At 43.7% G+C, this 18,501-nt stretch overlaps 3 protein-coding genes across 3 annotated transcripts; all 3 read left to right on the top strand.

Moving 5' to 3' along the window:
• Positions 1 to 3,565: 3,565 nt before the first annotated feature.
• Positions 3,566 to 6,467, top strand: LOC123938889 (protocadherin beta-18-like). The gene has a single exon (XM_046000666.1). The coding sequence runs from the start codon at positions 3,715 to 3,717 to the stop codon at positions 6,100 to 6,102; it is 2,388 nt and encodes a 795-aa protein (XP_045856622.1). The 5' UTR covers positions 3,566 to 3,714; the 3' UTR covers positions 6,103 to 6,467.
• A 3,062-nt stretch (positions 6,468 to 9,529) lies between these two features.
• LOC123938890 (protocadherin beta-15-like) lies at positions 9,530 to 12,636 on the top strand. Its single transcript, XM_046000667.1, has one exon. The coding sequence runs from the start codon at positions 9,583 to 9,585 to the stop codon at positions 11,863 to 11,865; it is 2,283 nt and encodes a 760-aa protein (XP_045856623.1). The 5' UTR covers positions 9,530 to 9,582; the 3' UTR covers positions 11,866 to 12,636.
• A 1,963-nt stretch (positions 12,637 to 14,599) lies between these two features.
• On the top strand, positions 14,600 to 17,483 carry LOC123937868 (protocadherin beta-15-like). The gene has a single exon (XM_045998652.1). The coding sequence runs from the start codon at positions 14,730 to 14,732 to the stop codon at positions 17,115 to 17,117; it is 2,388 nt and encodes a 795-aa protein (XP_045854608.1). The 5' UTR covers positions 14,600 to 14,729; the 3' UTR covers positions 17,118 to 17,483.
• The last annotated feature ends 1,018 nt before the right edge of the window (positions 17,484 to 18,501 follow it).

Genomic DNA, 18,501 nt, shown 5'->3' with positions numbered 1-18,501 from the left:
ACACCATGAGTGAGAGCCAGCAGAAACAGAATACAGAAATACACTTCAAATATTTTAATTAGTAGAGATAATCTAATAATATGCTAAACACTTTAATTGAAATAAAAGTTACGCTTAAAGATGTAAAGAGAATAAGAAATGTGATAGATTATTAAAGAACCAAATAGAACTCTTGGAACTAAAAAATATAAACAATTTAAATTTAATCAAAATTGAATAACAGGTTTAATGGGAAAGTAGGTATAACTGAATAAATAATTTGTGAAGTGAAAGGTCAGAATGTAATTTATCTAGCATACAGCTCAGAGAGTTTGGAAGATGAAAAACATGGAAGATATGTTTAGAAATAGGACAGAGTAAAAAGTTTAAGACAGGATCAGCAGCACTATTTGAAAAATACTGGAGTGTCACCTGGCTAGCTCAGTTGGTGGAGCCTGTGACTCCTAATCTTAGGGTCATAAGTTGAAACCCATGTTGGGTGTGGAGCCTACTTAAAAAATACATATATTATATATATATAATATATATTATATATGTGTGTGGGTATATATATATACACACATATATATATATATACATATATATATATATACATATATGTATATATATATATACCCCCCCACACACCCCTAAAAGGATAAATAAAAGATAACCATGCTTGGAAACATCATTGTGTAGTTTCGAAAAGCCAAAAACAAAGAAAAAAATATTTTTTAAATGAAAAGACATAGGAAAAAGACATGTAATCTTGAAACACATGGCAGTTAGACAAACAGCTATGTTCCATATGGACAATTTCTCAACAGTAGCACTGGACATTAGAAGTAAGATATCTTCAATATGCTAAAAGAAATTAGAAAATCTTCCTGCCTAAATAGTCTTTGCAAGGATATCAAATGAGAGAATCAGATGATAGATATCAGTTTGGCTTTTTAAATTAAGATCATAGGAGAGAAGTGGTATAAAGACATTTGATTTCTCAAATATAACTTCTTTTTTAAGATTTTATTTATTTATTTGACACAGAGAGATCACAAGTAGGCAGAGAGGCAGGCAGAGAGAGAGGGGGAAACAGGCTTCCCTGCTGAGCCGAGGCCGATGTGAGGCTGGATCCCAGGACCCTGAGATCATGACCTGAGCCAAAGGCAGAGGCTTAACCCACTGAGTCACCCAGATGCCCCTATAACTTCTTATACAGTTTTACTCTGTCTATCCCTTGCCACAATTTGAATCTAGGAGTTTGACCTATCGCTGTTTCTAGCCTTCTTCATCTCTGGGGACATTCACTTAGACTCTAGTCTTAGTCACCTAAGACCATGGCCACTTTCTGGAGGTGGTAGTCTCTTAGAGCTACATCATCTCTGAAATCACAAAATCAAGCAGACTCCTTTTAATTTACAACTTACCTTCTTTCTTGAAGGGCTTCAACCACCATTTATACCAATAAATCTCAAATTTGTCTCTGCAGCTCAAAGCTCTTTTCTCAACTTCATTTATGTAATGGGAGATCATTTATATAATTATTTATATGGGACGCTCTATGGACAATTCAAACTTGACATGTTTTAAATTTAAATTGCCCATTCCTTAAAACTAAACATCTTTCCTGCTCTATACCTGCCCCTCTCTTCTCCTTTTCCTGTTTCCTCTATCAGATAATAGTACCAACACTCACTCAGTTCCCTAATCCTGAAAAAAAGGTACATTTCCCCCTCTTCTTCTTTCCCCTCCTCCTCCTCCTCCTTTTAAAGATTTTATTTATTTGACACAGAGAGAGTCAGAAAGAGAGGGGGCACAAGCAGACACAAGCAGGAGGAGTGGTACAGGGAGAAGCAGGCTTCCCGCTGAGCAGGGAGCCAGATGCAGGGCTCAGTGCTGGGCTCAATGGGGGGCTCGATGCAGAGCTCCATCACAGGACCCGCGGATCATGCAGGCAGATGGCTAATAACCGAGCCACCCAGGTGCCCCTCTTTTCACTTCTTATTCCACTCTCTCCATGTCTAATCTGTCATCACATCGTGTATCTTTATCATTTTAATATAAGCTTATTATTGCATTTCTAGTTGAGGTCAATGTCATCTCCTTTTCTATCTAAAAGCCTTTAATCAACTGGCATTTTCATTGATGTAGAGTACCAAATGCCTTGGAAGGCCTAACAAAATTATTTGCTTATCTCTCCGATCCCAGTTCTTATTTCTTTCCTCTTGCTCTATGACTCAGCCATATTTTCCTATTTCAGTTCTTCCAAAAACACTTCTCTCATCTCAAATTTTCGCAATTATATTTTGGGATTATCTGGAAATTTTACCCAACACCCAGTTTTTGTTCCAGAAAAGTCTTTTCTGTACTCCAAATTCTGGTTAGATGACCCTTATCTACGCTCTTAGAATAGCATGATCTTTTGCTATCATAGTATTAATTATGTTCCATTTTTTAAAGTTTTAAATTATTTTTATTTTTAGGGGGCAGGGGCAAAGGGGGAGGAAGGGAGAGAATCTTGAGCAAGCTCCATGCTCAGCATGGGGCAGACTCAGGGTTGGATCTCATGGCCCTGAGATCCTGTCCTGAGCCAAAATCCAGAGTTGTATGCTTAACTGACTGAGGCATCCAGGCACCCCTCATTATGTTCTATTTTTAAATATGTAATCCCTTTTCTGCCTCCATCTCTCGGGACAAAACTGCTTACCACTCTATCCCAAACACTACCATTCCTAGCACAAAGTATATGATCAATAAATATTTGCTATACAGTAATGAGTGGATGAATAAAATACTTAAGATTATGCCTCTGGAAGGCCTGGGTCTGCAAAATAGATTTATTTTCCACAACTAAACTGGGATCTAGTTTGTCCAATTTTCTGGACATATCTTGTTTTATTCACTACTATTGAGCATTTACTTTCTACTTCTGCCAGGTAAGTCTCCCATGGAGTGTCCTTAAGTAAATGGTACCTTACTCAGCTTGAAATGTCCAGTCACCCCAAAACAACTATTTTCATATACTAGGTTCAGTTAAAAATGCATGACCTTATTGTCTTTTCTAGGAGTATTTGCTGATAGCTAGAGAAGACTAAAACCTCTGGTTCCCTTTTCCAATTTCCTGGCAATATTTTGCTCATAACATCAATTACGTGAAAGAGTCCCTTTAAGTATTTTTAGTTGTTTTATATATGGTCTTCAAAGAGAGATCATAACTTACTTGAAGTTGGGGCTATATCTTAAACATAATTTTTATATTCACCACAGCTCTAACAGGTTGTGATTTATTGTGTTAAAGACTGAATAATAATATCATCACATATCACTGAGAATGTAACTCAGAAAATAAGAAGATAGGATAGAGTGTAATTTAAGTTAATCAACAAACACACAACGTAAATTATAATGTATTTTGTCTCAAATTTATCTGACTGTTTAAAACCTGAGAAGCTACAGAGTCGCATGGTGGCGCTGCAGGATAAGATGGGGACTTTTTCGTACCATCCAATGCTCTGGTCTCCATTAATCAGTGTAACTGAGAGCACAGGAGAAGCAGGAAGGGGAAAAGAGGCTTTCAAGAGAAAGCTACAGAGCCAACAACACCCTGTAATCCGTGACAGGATTACAAGACTAAAGATTCCCAGAGGTCCCGCCTGATAGATGAGAGGCGCAATTTAGGAGCTGTTTGCTACTGAGTTGAAACATTTCCGCAGAAACACATTTGACTGAGGAGCCATGGAACCAGGAGAGAGGCACCCTCAGCAGATAAGGCAAGTGCTGCTTTTCTTTGTTTTCCTGGGAGGGTCTTTGGTCTGTTCAGAGCCCTGGCACTATTCTGTGGCAGAGGAAATGGAGATCGGCTCCGTTATAGCCAATGTGGTGAAAGAAATAGATTTGGCTGTGGAAGACTTGATTGCACGAGGGGCGAGAGTCATCTTTGACGACTATAAACCATATTTACAGCTGGATCTGCATACTGGCAACTTGCTCTTAAATGAGCAACTGGACCGGGAGGCACTTTGCCATTTCACAGAGCCATGTATATTGCATTTCCAGGTATTATTTGAAAATCCTTTACAATTTTTTCGGGCTGAACTTTGGGTTAAAGACATAAATGATCATACTCCTGCTTTCCTAGACAAGCACATAATTCTGAAAATCTCAGAAGCTACTGCTCCAGGAACCGCATTCCAAATGGACAGTGCTCAGGACTTGGATGTAGGAAAGAATGGTGTCCAAAACTACACGTTAAGTCCCAATCCTTATTTCCACCTTAAATTACAAGATAGTGATGATGGCAGAAAATACCCAGAGCTGTTACTGGACCAATCTCTGGATCGGGAAAAGGAGCCGGAGTTTAGATTAACGCTAACAGCCTTGGATGGTGGGTCTCCGCCCAGGTCTGGAACTACACTGGTTCGCGTTTTGGTTTTAGATATCAATGACAATGCTCCAGAGTTCGAAAGGCCTGTCTATGAGGTTCAGGTACCGGAAAACAGCCCTGTGGACTCCTTGGTCGTCAGGGTGTCTGCTACAGATTTGGATGCGGGAATATATGGAGAACTATCCTACTCATTTTCTCACGTCTCCACAGACATTCTGAAAACATTTGAAATCCATCCAGTTTCTGGTGAAATCCATTTAAAAGCGCTTCTGGATTTCGAGTTAATTCAGACATATACAATAAATATCCAGGCCATTGATGGGGGTAGCCTTTCCGGAAAATCAGCAATTTTAGTTCAGGTTGTGGATGTGAATGACAACGCACCAGAAATAGTCATGACATCTCTGACTAGCCCCATACCCGAAAATTCATCACCTGAAATGGTGGTCGCTATTTTTAGCGTACGAGACCTAGATGCTGGGGACAATGGGAGGATGGTGTGCTCCATTCAGGATGACCTCCCTTTTCTCTTGAAGCCTACCTTTAAGAATTTCTACACCCTGGTAACAGAAAGCCCCCTCGACAGAGAGAGCCAGGCCGAGTACAACATCACCATCACCGTCACCGACCTGGGGACCCCCAGGCTGAAAACCCAGCACAACCTAACGGTGACGGTGTCCGACGTCAACGACAACGCCCCGGCCTTCAGCCAGGCGACCTACACCCTGCGCGTCCGCGAGAACAACAGCCCCGCCCTGCACATCGGCAGCGTGAGCGCCACCGACAGAGACTCGGGCGCCAACGCGCAGGTCACCTACTCGCTGCTGCCGCCCCACGACCCGCAGCTGCCGCTGGGCTCGCTGGTGTCCATCAACGCGGACAACGGGCAGCTGTTCGCGCTCAGGTCGCTGGATTTCGAGGCGCTGCAGGCGTTCGAGTTCCGCGTGGGCGCGGCCGACCGCGGCTCGCCGGCGCTCAGCAGCCAGGCGCTGGTGCGCGTGCTGGTGGCGGACGCCAACGACAACGCGCCCTTCGTGCTGTACCCGCTGCAGAACGGCTCGGCGCCCTGCACCGAGCTGGTGCCCCGGGCGGCCGAGGCGGGCTACCTGGTGGCCAAGGTGGTGGCGGTGGACGGCGACTCGGGCCAGAACGCCTGGCTGTCGTACCAGCTGCTCAAGGCCACGGAGCCCGGGCTGTTCGGCGTGTGGGCGCACAACGGCGAGGTGCGCACGGCGCGGCCGCTGAGCGAGCGCGACGCCGTCAAGCACAGGCTGCTGGTGCTGGTCAGGGACCACGGCGAGCCGCCGCTGTCGGCCAGCGTCACGCTGCACGTGCTGCTGGTGGACGGCTTCTCGCAGCCCTACCTGCCGCTGCCGGACGCGGCGGCGGCCGAGGCCCGCGCCGACCCGCTCACCGTCTACCTGGTGGTGGCCTTGGCGTCCGTGTCGTCGCTCTTCCTGTTCTCGGTGCTGGTGTTCGTGGCGGTGCGGCTGTGCAGGAGGAGCCGGGCGGCGTCGGGGGGCGGCTGCTCGGGGCCGGAGGGTCCGTTTCCGGGCCACCTGGTGGACGTCAGCGGCGCGGGGACCCTGTCCCACAGCTACCAGTATGAGGTGTGTCTGGGGGGAAGATCTGGGACCGGTGAGTTCAAGTTCCTTACACCAGCTCCGCCCAACCTCTCTCCCGCGGATCGAAGAACCGAGGAAAGCCACACTTTCCTGAATGGTTTCGAGTTCATTTAGGAATTTGATTATTGTGCAGAACTTTTATAATGAGGGCTATTTCTTTGTAAAATGTATTCATTGTAATGTAAAATTCTTTGTTTTGGGTAACTTCATTTTACTTAAGAGTTTTCAGAAGTTTTAGTGATTTGTCTGTTTTCTGTTCTTTTTCATCTTAATTGTCGAAAATATCAAGGAAGCTAGTATTTGCTTGGTCTTTCTTCCAAAATGCAACCTCAAATAATTTATTCAAATATATAGCATTTTCCCTTCAAGATTAATGTAACACTGGGCTCAGCCATATTCTTTGGCTGTTCTGAGCTCTAGATCCTCTCACTGAAATCTATATGTTTGATAGAGGAAAACGCATGGTATAAATAAAAAAAATCCATGGTTTCTAAGATGTTATTGTTTTTTTAAAAAAGCATAATCAATCTTTCCATTCTACCTTTCTGATAAATATTTCAGAGTAACTTTTCTTTGTAAACATCTTGAGAACGGTATATATTCCTGGTAGATGTTATATTAAGATAAATTTTAATCTTGTTTGTATTAAGATATCTATCCAGACCACTCTTCTTGTCTGAGAAGACTTCCTGGGACTTCCCGAGGCAAGTCATAACTAATGAGCTGTTTATTATACTTTTCTTTACCTCTCTTGGTCATTTTTTATTGGTCTAGTTACAGTATCCTGATTAAAGTAGGAATAGTCACATTCTCCAAGTCCCTAAGTTTGTAATTATGATGTATTTCATCTATTGTTTTTCTTGATTTCTAGTAACTAGGAAATATTAAGTATGGGCTGAGGTAGCCATGTTTATACTTGTGTAGGTTGGCAGAACAGAATGGCATGTAGAGAGGGAGGAAGGAAAAGAGGATGGAAGGAAAGTGAGAAGGAATAAGGGATTAGTAGAAGCAGAAGTCCAAGAAACAGAAGAGACTAAGAATCGCTTGGTTGTAGACTTGTCAGTTCCGGATTTCAGTGTTCCTAAGTCCCCTTTGTCAAATTTTCCTTGTGCTCTACAGCAAAACTTCAGTTACCTAATAATAAAATTCCTCATTTAACCTATCTTGGGGAGAGTCGATTTCTTGAAACCAAAAGAGATAGAAAGGATACATATTATCTTGAGTATTCAATTAGACTATTTACCATAAAACCTAGGTCTTTTGCTTATAATTTTAATTTTACCTTTTGCTTTTAAATTATGAATTTAAAAATTTTAAATTATACATGGAATAAAAAATGCACAAGCTCAGAGAGAACTAATCTATATTAGAAAATTTTGTTACAAAACTTTATTTTAAAACTATTTATTTAAAACTATTTAAATAGTTTTTCAACAGAAAGATACTACAAAAGATTTTATGGAATGGAGTATTTTGTTAACAGGTTTCCATCCATTTGTTTTATGTTCTCCAGGATTAGTTTTAAAAAGTAATGCTGAAATTGTTATTGTTTGGATGTCTATACATCATACCTTCCTTAGCATCTCTTTCTTTTAAAAATAACTGAGTTCAATGTGAGCAGAATTATTTCATCATCTAATGTAAAATCTTCAGGACCTATACATAATCCAATTTATAGATCATATGTGTTAATTCATGATTTCATTAATAGTAATTTTATTGACACATACTCTATTACTAAAACACTCAGGAAAAAAAAATTCAAGCTTCAGGGGCACCTGGGTGGCTGAGTGGGTTAAAGCCTCTGCCTTCAGCTCAGCTGAAGGGGATCGAGCCCTGCATCGGGATCTCTGCTCATCTGGGAGACTGCTTACTTTCCTCTCTCTCTGCCTGCCTCTCTGCCTACTTGTGGTCTCTGTCTGTCAAATAAATAAATAAAATCTTTAAAAAATTTTCAAGCTTCCTGCCAAGTATATGGGCTTAAAATTTTCTCCTTAGAAGAGAAAATAAAGAGAAAATTACCTGAGAAATGCAGATGGGAATGAAAAACTAATTCTGATCCATTCATTTACTGACATAGGTACCAGTTTCTATTAATATTTTTTAAATGCATGGACATTAAGGGCACATTTTCTTGGACATTTGATTCCATAATAAAGAGTCTGATCCATGACCAATATCTTTCTATAAGGAAGATATCTATTAGATTTTAACTGTCAACATGTTTACATAATCAAATTTGGTTTTCTGTGTAGAGGAAAACATTCTAAAATAGAATATTGATTTGAGTGCTGTGTACCTTTAATAGAGTTGAACTAATATGAAATCAGTTTTTATACTTGGCCCATGCTGTTTCCCCAGTTAGCTTGGTATTAGTGTGCCAAAATACATGATAATGTCTATTATTTAAACATTATTAAAATATTGGCTGAAGTTTGATGCAACTGGCGAGACCAGGCCCCCTACTACAGACTATTTTTCCCATAGATAGGAGTAAAAGAACTTCAGTTTCATGCTAGGGTGCCAGGATCTCAAGCGATCCACAAAGGATAAGTGAGTTGCTTGCTATAAATGAATGGCGATCTTCCTTACCTGATGTAACTTTTCCCTGCTCTTTCAGATGAATCCAACTTATTTTCTTCTGTACTTTATATTTGTTACTTTAACTTCAGCCCTTTATTTTTATGATCTTGACTATCCTACTTTTCAAGATCTCAGTGAATCTCTGCTTCAACATGTGAGTATCTTAGTTTTAGGAATAAATATACATGTCTTTATATAATCTTTTGGACAATGGAACAAGTCTATACAATGTTCTCACAGAAGTGCAGAGACATTCTTCTTAGACAATATCTACGAATAAGTCATCCACAACTCCTTAAGCTTTCTATTGAGTTTGCATAATAAACTAGCTCTAGCTGGTCTGTCACTTAAGTTTGTACTCCTGAAACTGTGAATGAATCTTTCCATCTACTGCGCTGGCAGTAGTGAGTTAAGAGTTTAATTGTATATTCTTTGTTTAGGAATCGACTGATGCCCACATTGTTTTCTAGTCAATTTCCCTGGAGAGCAGAGATTAGACAACATAGTAGACATTATATTGTAAACTCCAGGAGGTCAGAGAAGGTGTTTGTATTCCCAGCACTTTACAGGGTGTGACATATAACACGGAATTGATTAGCATTTGTTGAATTAACAAATACAGTTGGCTTTATTTTTGCATCTTTTCATAGTGGTGTCTGTCACTATTTCCACATTCATAATCCCATAGGAAAACAGAAGTTATCATTTTATTTATAAACCATCCCATATTTAACCTGTGGTTTGCTTTTGTGTGTGCGTTGATCAAAGTAAGGGTGATATGTTTTGCAGCAATTTCAGCGAACTAGGTTTAAGTACAACACAGGGTGGCGCTGTAACCTAAGGTTGCGGAAAAACAGACCTGCGGATGGTAACGGTGCCGGCAGTCACACACACATCTAAGAGAAGATAATTCTTTACGGAATTACCTTGCAGCAAGGGACTGACTCCTGGAGCGGACTGCCTAAAGACCAAACAGGCACTCAGATTCTAAAGACTTTTGGCGTTGGAGAAATGGAGGCTGAAAAGGAGCGCTTTCCTAGACTAAGGCAAGTTCTTCTCTTTGTTTTGCTGTCTCACACTTGGGCGGAGCAGGAAGAATACCGTATCGCTGAAGAAACAGAGCGTGGCTCTTTTGTGGCCAATCTAGCAAAGGACATAGGGCTAGCCGTAAGAGAGTTGTCTTGGCGGAGGGCTCGGATCATTTTTACAAATGACAAAAAATATTTTCAGCTGAACCTTCAGACGGGAGATTTACAAGTAAATGAGAAACTGGATCGGGAGGAACTGTGTGGCCCCATGGAGCCTTGTGTACTGCAATTCCAAGTGTTACTGGAAGAACCTTTAGAGGTATATAGGTATAAGCTTTTGGTCACTGACATAAATGACAATTCCCCTGTGTTCCCAGAAGCAGAAATGATTTTGAAAATCATGGAAAATACTCTTCCAGGGACTGTGTTTCCCCTGAAAAATGCACAAGATTTGGATGTAGGTATCAATAATATCCAAAACTACACCATTTATCCCAACTCCCATTTCCATGTTCTTACCCACAATAGCGGTGAAGGCAGAAAATACCCGGAACTGGTTCTGGACAAAGTGCTAGATCGAGAGGAGCAGCCTGAGCTTAGGTTAACTCTCCTGGCAGTAGATGGTGGAGTTCCTCCTAAAACTGGGACTGCCTTGGTCCTCATTGATATCTTGGACATCAATGACAATGCCCCCGAGTTTGTGCAGCCATTCTATCATGTACAGATCGTGGAAAACAGTCCTCTGGGATCGGTTATTGTCACTGTTTCAGCTAGAGATTTAGACACAGGAACAAATGGTGAAGTATTCTATTCATTTTTTTATGGCGATGAAGAGATTAGTAGGACATTTGCACTTGATGAACTCACAGGAGAAATTAAAATAATTAGGACACTAGATTTTGAAAAAATTATGTCATATGAGCTGGATATTAAGGCCACTGATGGGGCAGGTCTTTCTGGAAAATGCACTGTCATAATAGAGGTGGTGGATATAAATGACAACACCCCAGAACTGACGGTGGCTTCACTTATAAGCTCCATCCCAGAAAATTCCCCTGAGACCACGATAGCTCTTTTCAGTATTCAAGACCGAGATTCTGGGGACAATGGGAGGATGGTTTGTTCCATCCAAGAAGATGTTCCGTTCACTCTGAAACCTTCCATTGAGAATTTCTACAAGCTAGTAACAGAAGGAGAGCTAGACAGAGAGAGCCAGGCCGAGTACAACATCACCATCACCGTCACCGACCTGGGGACCCCCAGGCTGAAAACCCAGCACAACCTAACGGTGACGGTGTCCGACGTCAACGACAACGCCCCGGCCTTCAGCCAGGCGACCTACACCCTGCGCGTCCGCGAGAACAACAGCCCCGCCCTGCACATCGGCAGCGTGAGCGCCACCGACAGAGACTCGGGCGCCAACGCGCAGGTCACCTACTCGCTGCTGCCGCCCCACGACCCGCAGCTGCCGCTGGGCTCGCTGGTGTCCATCAACGCGGACAACGGGCAGCTGTTCGCGCTCAGGTCGCTGGATTTCGAGGCGCTGCAGGCGTTCGAGTTCCGCGTGGGCGCGGCCGACCGCGGCTCGCCGGCGCTCAGCAGCCAGGCGCTGGTGCGCGTGCTGGTGGCGGACGCCAACGACAACGCGCCCTTCGTGCTGTACCCGCTGCAGAACGGCTCGGCGCCCTGCACCGAGCTGGTGCCCCGGGCGGCCGAGGCGGGCTACCTGGTGGCCAAGGTGGTGGCGGTGGACGGCGACTCGGGCCAGAACGCCTGGCTGTCGTACCAGCTGCTCAAGGCCACGGAGCCCGGGCTGTTCGGCGTGTGGGCGCACAACGGCGAGGTGCGCACGGCGCGGCCGCTGAGCGAGCGCGACGCCGTCAAGCACAGGCTGCTGGTGCTGGTCAGGGACCACGGCGAGCCGCCGCTGTCGGCCAGCGTCACGCTGCACGTGCTGCTGGTGGACGGCTTCTCGCAGCCCTACCTGCCGCTGCCGGACGCGGCGGCGGCCGAGGCCCGCGCCGACCCGCTCACCGTCTACCTGGTGGTGGCCTTGGCGTCCGTGTCGTCGCTCTTCCTGTTCTCGGTGCTGGTGTTCGTGGCGGTGCGGCTGTGCAGGAGGAGCCGGGCGGCGTCGGGGGGCGGCTGCTCGGGGCCCGAGGGTCCGTTTCCGGGCCACCTGGTGGACGTCAGCGGCACGGGCACCCTGTCCCACAGCTACCAGTATGAGGTGTGTCTGGGGAGAATCTGGGACCAGGGAATTTAAGTTTTTAAAGTTTGTTGTCTCTACCCAACAGAGGTCTGTGCATGATATGGAGGAAAAGACAAATTTCTGAATAGTTTTGGATTCAATTAGGAATTTCGTTAAGGAATTTGGGTTCTTTCGAAATACAATAGGTCTCCGTTACTGTTTTGGTCCGTATAGAATTTCTTGGGTGATTTGTTGGTTCCATATTCCTATTAAGGGGACTTGAAATATTCTTTTTGAGTATATACTCATATTTACTCTTTATATCATTTCTATTTTGATAGAGACAAAGAATTTTCAACTTTATTGCATTACCAAAAAGTTATGAACATGTGTTGAATTTATCAACTTTTCATTATCAAGCAGTGTTGATTTGAAGATGACCCCAGCCCCATCCTCTATTTGATTATTATATGGAAACTCTAAAATTTTTTTACCTTGTGGTTACTTAGAAAGCATTATGATATTAATATAATGAAGTATCAGTATAGCTTCTGTTTAATCTGATATTAAGCCTACTTGTCTTAAATTTTTAAATGAAGAAATGTCTGCAATGATTGCATGTTTTTGTTTCACAGTAAGTAGTATTAAATAGAAAGGCTACAATTTCTCCCATACTTAAGTGCTTTACCTCTATATCAACCTTCAGTATATAATCTATATGAATAATACCAAAAGATTATTAGATTATATCAAGATATTTAGGGGCACCTGGGTGGCTCAGTGGGTTAAGGCCTCTGCCTTCGGCTCGGGTCATGATCCCAGGACCTGGGATGGGAGCTCCGCTCCGCGGAGAGCCTGCTTCCCCACCTCTCTGCCTACTGTGATCTCTGTCAAATAAATAAAATCTTTTAAAAAAAGATATTTAAATGATATATCCCTTGTGGTATCTGTCTAGCCCACCCCATCATTTTCAGGAAACTTCTCTCCAGTAGAAGTGTATGGTTGCAGCCATGTTTATTTTATTTGATCCATTTCCCTCTGCATCTTCAGACAATTAGACAAGGTGGTTTTGCTAATCCAAGCTTTGTAAATCTCGTTTGTTTAAAAACAACAAAGCAAATCCAAAGAAAGCAATTCTAAAATAGTTTCTGTTAGGAACTTAAGAAGAAAATGATATCATGTTGGCTAAATAAATGGAAAGAAAAAAACAGAAGGTCAATGCATTTACAGAGAAGAAGAAAGGAGATGCCTAAAAGGTAACATTATGGATTTTCCAGTCTCTCCCAAGTCCGCTGTCTCCCTTGGCTTTTTGGAAACAAGTATGTGCACTTTTAAGAAATGTCCCTTTAATTATGATATCTATGTGGATTTCTCCCTTGTCAAAAGCATAGCTAGATTCTTGCATGGATTGAAATTTACTCTTCACTGGAGATTTTTTTAATTGTTATCCTAATAATAATATTATTAATATAATAATATTTGGGATCAAAAGTTTGTGGAATATTAGTAATCTCTAAAGGACAAGCACAAACTCTGGTTAACATATATGATTCTGAGAAGAACTGATGGCTATTTTAAAATTTTACAGTGTTTGGTGTGTCTTATGGAAATTCTTTGAAAATTCTCATATGTAAGAGAGTTTTAAATATTACTGTCATAATAATATTGACAATGTAAAATGTGTTTTAAAAGAGATATATACCATATTTGTAGGATCTTTATAGCCTGGTAGTTATGTTCTGGTTTTTTGTTTGTTATTTAGAATCTATTCCATTACATAGGGGATGCCAGAGAATTTTGACATTTAATGAAAAACACTTAGATCATTCTGAAGTATTGCAAATTACTTTTCTGAAGAGCATATAAAATGGCTACTAGGGAACATGGTGTTTTGTTTGTCCAGCTCATATAATGTACTAGGATTCCAGCAGAAAAAAGGGGGGTTTCTATGTTAGGAGGAGAGTCCATCTATCAAAATTTTAAAACTGTGATTTATTGATTGACCTATTGAATATCGGTTGAGTATCTACCATGTGCTAAGGACTGTTCTAGATGTTGGGAGATGTAGATATGAACAAAGCAAAGATCTCAAGCACAAGAAAGTCGCAGAAAAGAAAAAAATAAATATGTACATCTATGCTATATCAGATAAATGTAAAGGAGGAAAAGCCAGATAAGAGATATAGAAGGTGTCCTCATATGCATTTTCCCATAGTTTGAAAGTTTTAAAATCATAGTTCTCTGACATTATGTCAAAATGGTATCATCTCCTATAATAAACGGAATTAATTGTTTTTTTTTAAATGTGATTCAACCAATGAGAACAACTGTTCTGTCACATACACTACCTAGAATTTGGAAGAAAATCTAGAGGAATTCATCCTCTTTGCTGAGATAATTTTAAGAAATCACATAGGTATATACTGTTATTTTCACATGATTTATCACTGTTGTCTTTGACTTCTCAATTTTCCTAGCACCTCAGGCCAACTACAGGTTGGAAAAAGTAGGGACCATGTTTGGGTTGTTTATTGATCTATCAGAAGTTAGTACATAGAAAGCTAATAATACTTCTTTGAATGAAGGAATGAGTAATTATATGGTTTTCCGATTACACTGCCTCCTTCAAATCATTTCCGAACTCCTAATAGCACACTGGATTATCAGAGAATACAATTGTTGCGATTCCTCTGGAAGACAACACATGGTGGCGCTGCAAGCTAAGGTTTAAAACTTAAAAAAAAAAAAAAAAACACCAGGAACAGCTACAAACCCGGCTTCCGATCTATAGCTGAAGACAAAGCTTGTACGCAGAGTTCCGGACCGGTAAGTCATGCTACTCACCAACATTTCCGGACAAGTTATCAACTGAGAGATCCATCACTGTCCTTAAGGTAGACCTGGCCCCTGTTTCTGGACAGGTGTTTGTGGAAGTAAAGATGGAGGCCGGAGGGGAGTGCTTTCCTAAACAAAGGCAAGTCCTGATTCTCTTTCTCGTGTTGGGAGTGGCTCTGGCAGGCTGGGAATCTCGTCGCTATTCCGTGATGGAGGAAACTGAGAGTGGCTCTTTTGTGGCCAATCTGGCCGAGGACTTGGGGCTGGGAGTGGGGGAGCTAGCCATGCGGGGAGCCCGGGTAGTCTCCGAGGATAACAAACTCCGCTTGCAGCTTGATCTGCAGACCGGGGAGTTGATATTAAATGAGAAACTGGATCGGGAGGAGATGTGTGGCCCTGCAGATCCATGTGTAATGCATTTCCAAGTGTTGCTGAAAAAACCACTGGGAGTATTTCGAGCTGAGCTACTGGTGAGAGACATAAATGATCATTCTCCAGAGTTTCCTGAAAGAGAAATGACTCTGAAAATCCTGGAGACTAGCCCTCTGGGGACCGTGTTTCCTCTGAAAAAAGCCCAGGACTTGGACGTGGGCAACAACAACATCCAAAGTTATAGTATCAGCCCGAACTCTCATTTCCGTGTTTCTACTCGCACCCGAGGGGATGGTAGGAAATACCCAGAACTGGTACTAGACAAAGAGCTGGATCGTGAGGAGCAGGCTGAGCTCCGATTAACCCTCACAGCACTGGACGGCGGCTCTCCACCCCGGTCTGGCACTGCTCAGGTTCGCATCTTGGTATTGGACGTCAATGACAATGCCCCTGAGTTTGCAAAGATACTCTACCAAGTGCAGGTTCCAGAGAACAGCCCTGTAGGCATGCTAGTTGTCAAGGTCTCTGCTAGAGATTTAGACACTGGAACAAATGGAGAAATATCATACTCCTATTTTTATAGTTCCCAAGAGATAAGCACAACTTTTGAGCTAAAAGGCCTTTCAGGAGAAGTTCGACTAATTAAAAAATTGGATTTTGAGACAATATCTTCATATGAGCTGGAAATAGAGGCGTCTGATGGTGGGGGGCTTTCTGGAAGGTGCTCTGTCTCCATTGAGGTGGTGGATGTTAATGATAACTTCCCAGAAATAACTATTTCATCACTCACCAGCCCCATTCCTGAAAATTCTCCTGAGACAGAGGTGGCCCTGTTTAGAATTCGAGACCGTGACACAGGGGACAACGGAAGGATGACTTGCTCCATCCAGGATGATCTCCCCTTCGTCCTGAAACCATCAGAAGAGAATTTCTATACCCTGGTAACAAATGGGGCCCTAGACAGGGAGAGCCAGGCCGAGTACAACATCACCATCACCGTCACCGACCTGGGGACCCCCAGGCTGAAAACCCAGCACAACCTAACGGTGACGGTGTCCGACGTCAACGACAACGCCCCGGCCTTCAGCCAGGCGACCTACACCCTGCGCGTCCGCGAGAACAACAGCCCCGCCCTGCACATCGGCAGCGTGAGCGCCACCGACAGAGACTCGGGCGCCAACGCGCAGGTCACCTACTCGCTGCTGCCGCCCCACGACCCGCAGCTGCCGCTGGGCTCGCTGGTGTCCATCAACGCGGACAACGGGCAGCTGTTCGCGCTCAGGTCGCTGGATTTCGAGGCGCTGCAGGCGTTCGAGTTCCGCGTGGGCGCGGCCGACCGCGGCTCGCCGGCGCTCAGCAGCCAGGCGCTGGTGCGCGTGCTGGTGGCGGACGCCAACGACAACGCGCCCTTCGTGCTGTACCCGCTGCAGAACGGCTCGGCGCCCTGCACCGAGCTGGTGCCCCGGGCGGCCGAGGCGGGCTACCTGGTGGCCAAGGTGGTGGCGGTGGACGGCGACTCGGGCCAGAACGCCTGGCTGTCGTACCAGCTGCTCAAGGCCACGGAGCCCGGGCTGTTCGGCGTGTGGGCGCACAACGGCGAGGTGCGCACGGCGCGGCCGCTGAGCGAGCGCGACGCCGTCAAGCACAGGCTGCTGGTGCTGGTCAGGGACCACGGCGAGCCGCCGCTGTCGGCCAGCGTCACGCTGCACGTGCTGCTGGTGGACGGCTTCTCGCAGCCCTACCTGCCGCTGCCGGACGCGGCGGCGGCCGAGGCCCGCGCCGACCCGCTCACCGTCTACCTGGTGGTGGCCTTGGCGTCCGTGTCGTCGCTCTTCCTGTTCTCGGTGCTGGTGTTCGTGGCGGTGCGGCTGTGCAGGAGGAGCCGGGCGGCGTCGGGGGGCGGCTGCTCGGGGCCCGAGGGTCCGTTTCCGGGCCACCTGGTGGACGTCAGCGGCGCGGGGACCCTGTCCCACAGCTACCAGTATGAGGTGTGTCTGAGGGGAGACTCTGGGACCAATGAGTTCAAATTCTTGAAGCCTATCTTCCCCAATATTCTGAACCAAGACCTTAGGAGTAAGTCGGAGCCAAATCCAACCTTCGGGAATAGCTTAGGTATCTGAAACTTTCCTGTTCACTTTTCTGTTAGTTTTGTCTCCTTCACCTTTCTGTTTCATTTTTTAAATCCAGTAGTAATGTTAATTGTACTTTCACCCTCTTTTTCCATAGCAAATTTACTCTTTGTTTTGTTGGCCTGATTATCCTATGATTATTTTTCCAGGTATTGTATTATTAGTAGACATTCTATATCAGGAAATTAGTATCTCTGTTTAAAATTTTTATACTCATTCCTAAAGGATAATATGAAAATTAACCTCTCAGAATATACAATTCTGATTTTCAAAGTATTTTACTAACTATATGACAGCACTTAAGAACGTCCAATTCCTGGGGTGCCTAGGTGGCTCAGTTGGTTAAGCATCTGACTTTTTTTTTTTAAGATTTTATTTATTTATTTGACAGAGAGAGAGATCACAAGTAGGCAGAGAGGCAGGCAGAGAGAGAGGAGGAAGCAGAGCAGGGAGCCGGATGCGGGGCTCGATCCCAGGACCCTGAGATCAGGACCTGAGCCGAAGGCAACGGCTTAATCCACTGAGCCACCCAGGCGCCCCAAGCATCTGACTTTTGATCTCACCTCTGGCCTTGATCTCAGGGTCATGAGCTCAAACCCTGTCTTGGGCTCCACGCTGGGAATGGAGCCTACTTAAAAAACAAAGAGGAATGTCTGATTCTTTGTTTACATACTTCATTTTTAAATTACTGGAAGGCTTTTAGGTTTTATTAGTAACATAGCTATGACTTTTGCATAACCCCTGATGTGTTTGGAGTGGAATCAATTTGTATTTACCCATGTCCAGTTTTTCCAAGCTTTTTTTGGATTTTTGTTTTACAAATAGACAGCAATGTGTATGTTTCCATGCTACTTCTTTAAAAAAGCTGCAGTTGTAAGCATTAGATTTTCACTATGAAATACATGTCACATCATGAAAATACGTCTTTATCATGCCTTCTTTCTGAGAAATTCATGTTGAAAAAACATTTGGGTTCTTACATGTAACTTATGATCCTGATAAAAGTCCTAGACATATTTACTGATGCTCAGGTTGTGTTTAAGGTGTATCTGTATACTCTAACGGCTCTAGTGCCAGGTAGAGCATTGCTTGCAATTATATGCTATGATTGCAGAGTAATTCTCATGTGACTTCCAAGTTCTTGGCCGAGAGGAATTTTGATGGCACAACATGCCACTATCTACTTGCCTTTGGATGATGACATTGTACTTGTTGTACAAGGGATTTGAAAGAAAATATATTACATGATTAATATTAGTTAACCAAGGAAAACTTACTAAATAATACATTGGTGAGGGTGTTGAATGATTTAAAGAAATAATCAACTGTGTTGTCAGGACTCCTCTAGCTCCAGGAAGCCTCCTCATTTTGCAGA

This window comes from Meles meles, chromosome 3, assembly GCF_922984935.1.
Source record: "Meles meles chromosome 3, mMelMel3.1 paternal haplotype, whole genome shotgun sequence".
Classification (NCBI taxonomy): domain Eukaryota; kingdom Metazoa; phylum Chordata; class Mammalia; order Carnivora; family Mustelidae; genus Meles; species Meles meles.
Note: the sequence above shows the minus strand (reverse complement) of the source record. Positions and strands in the feature narration are given on the sequence as shown.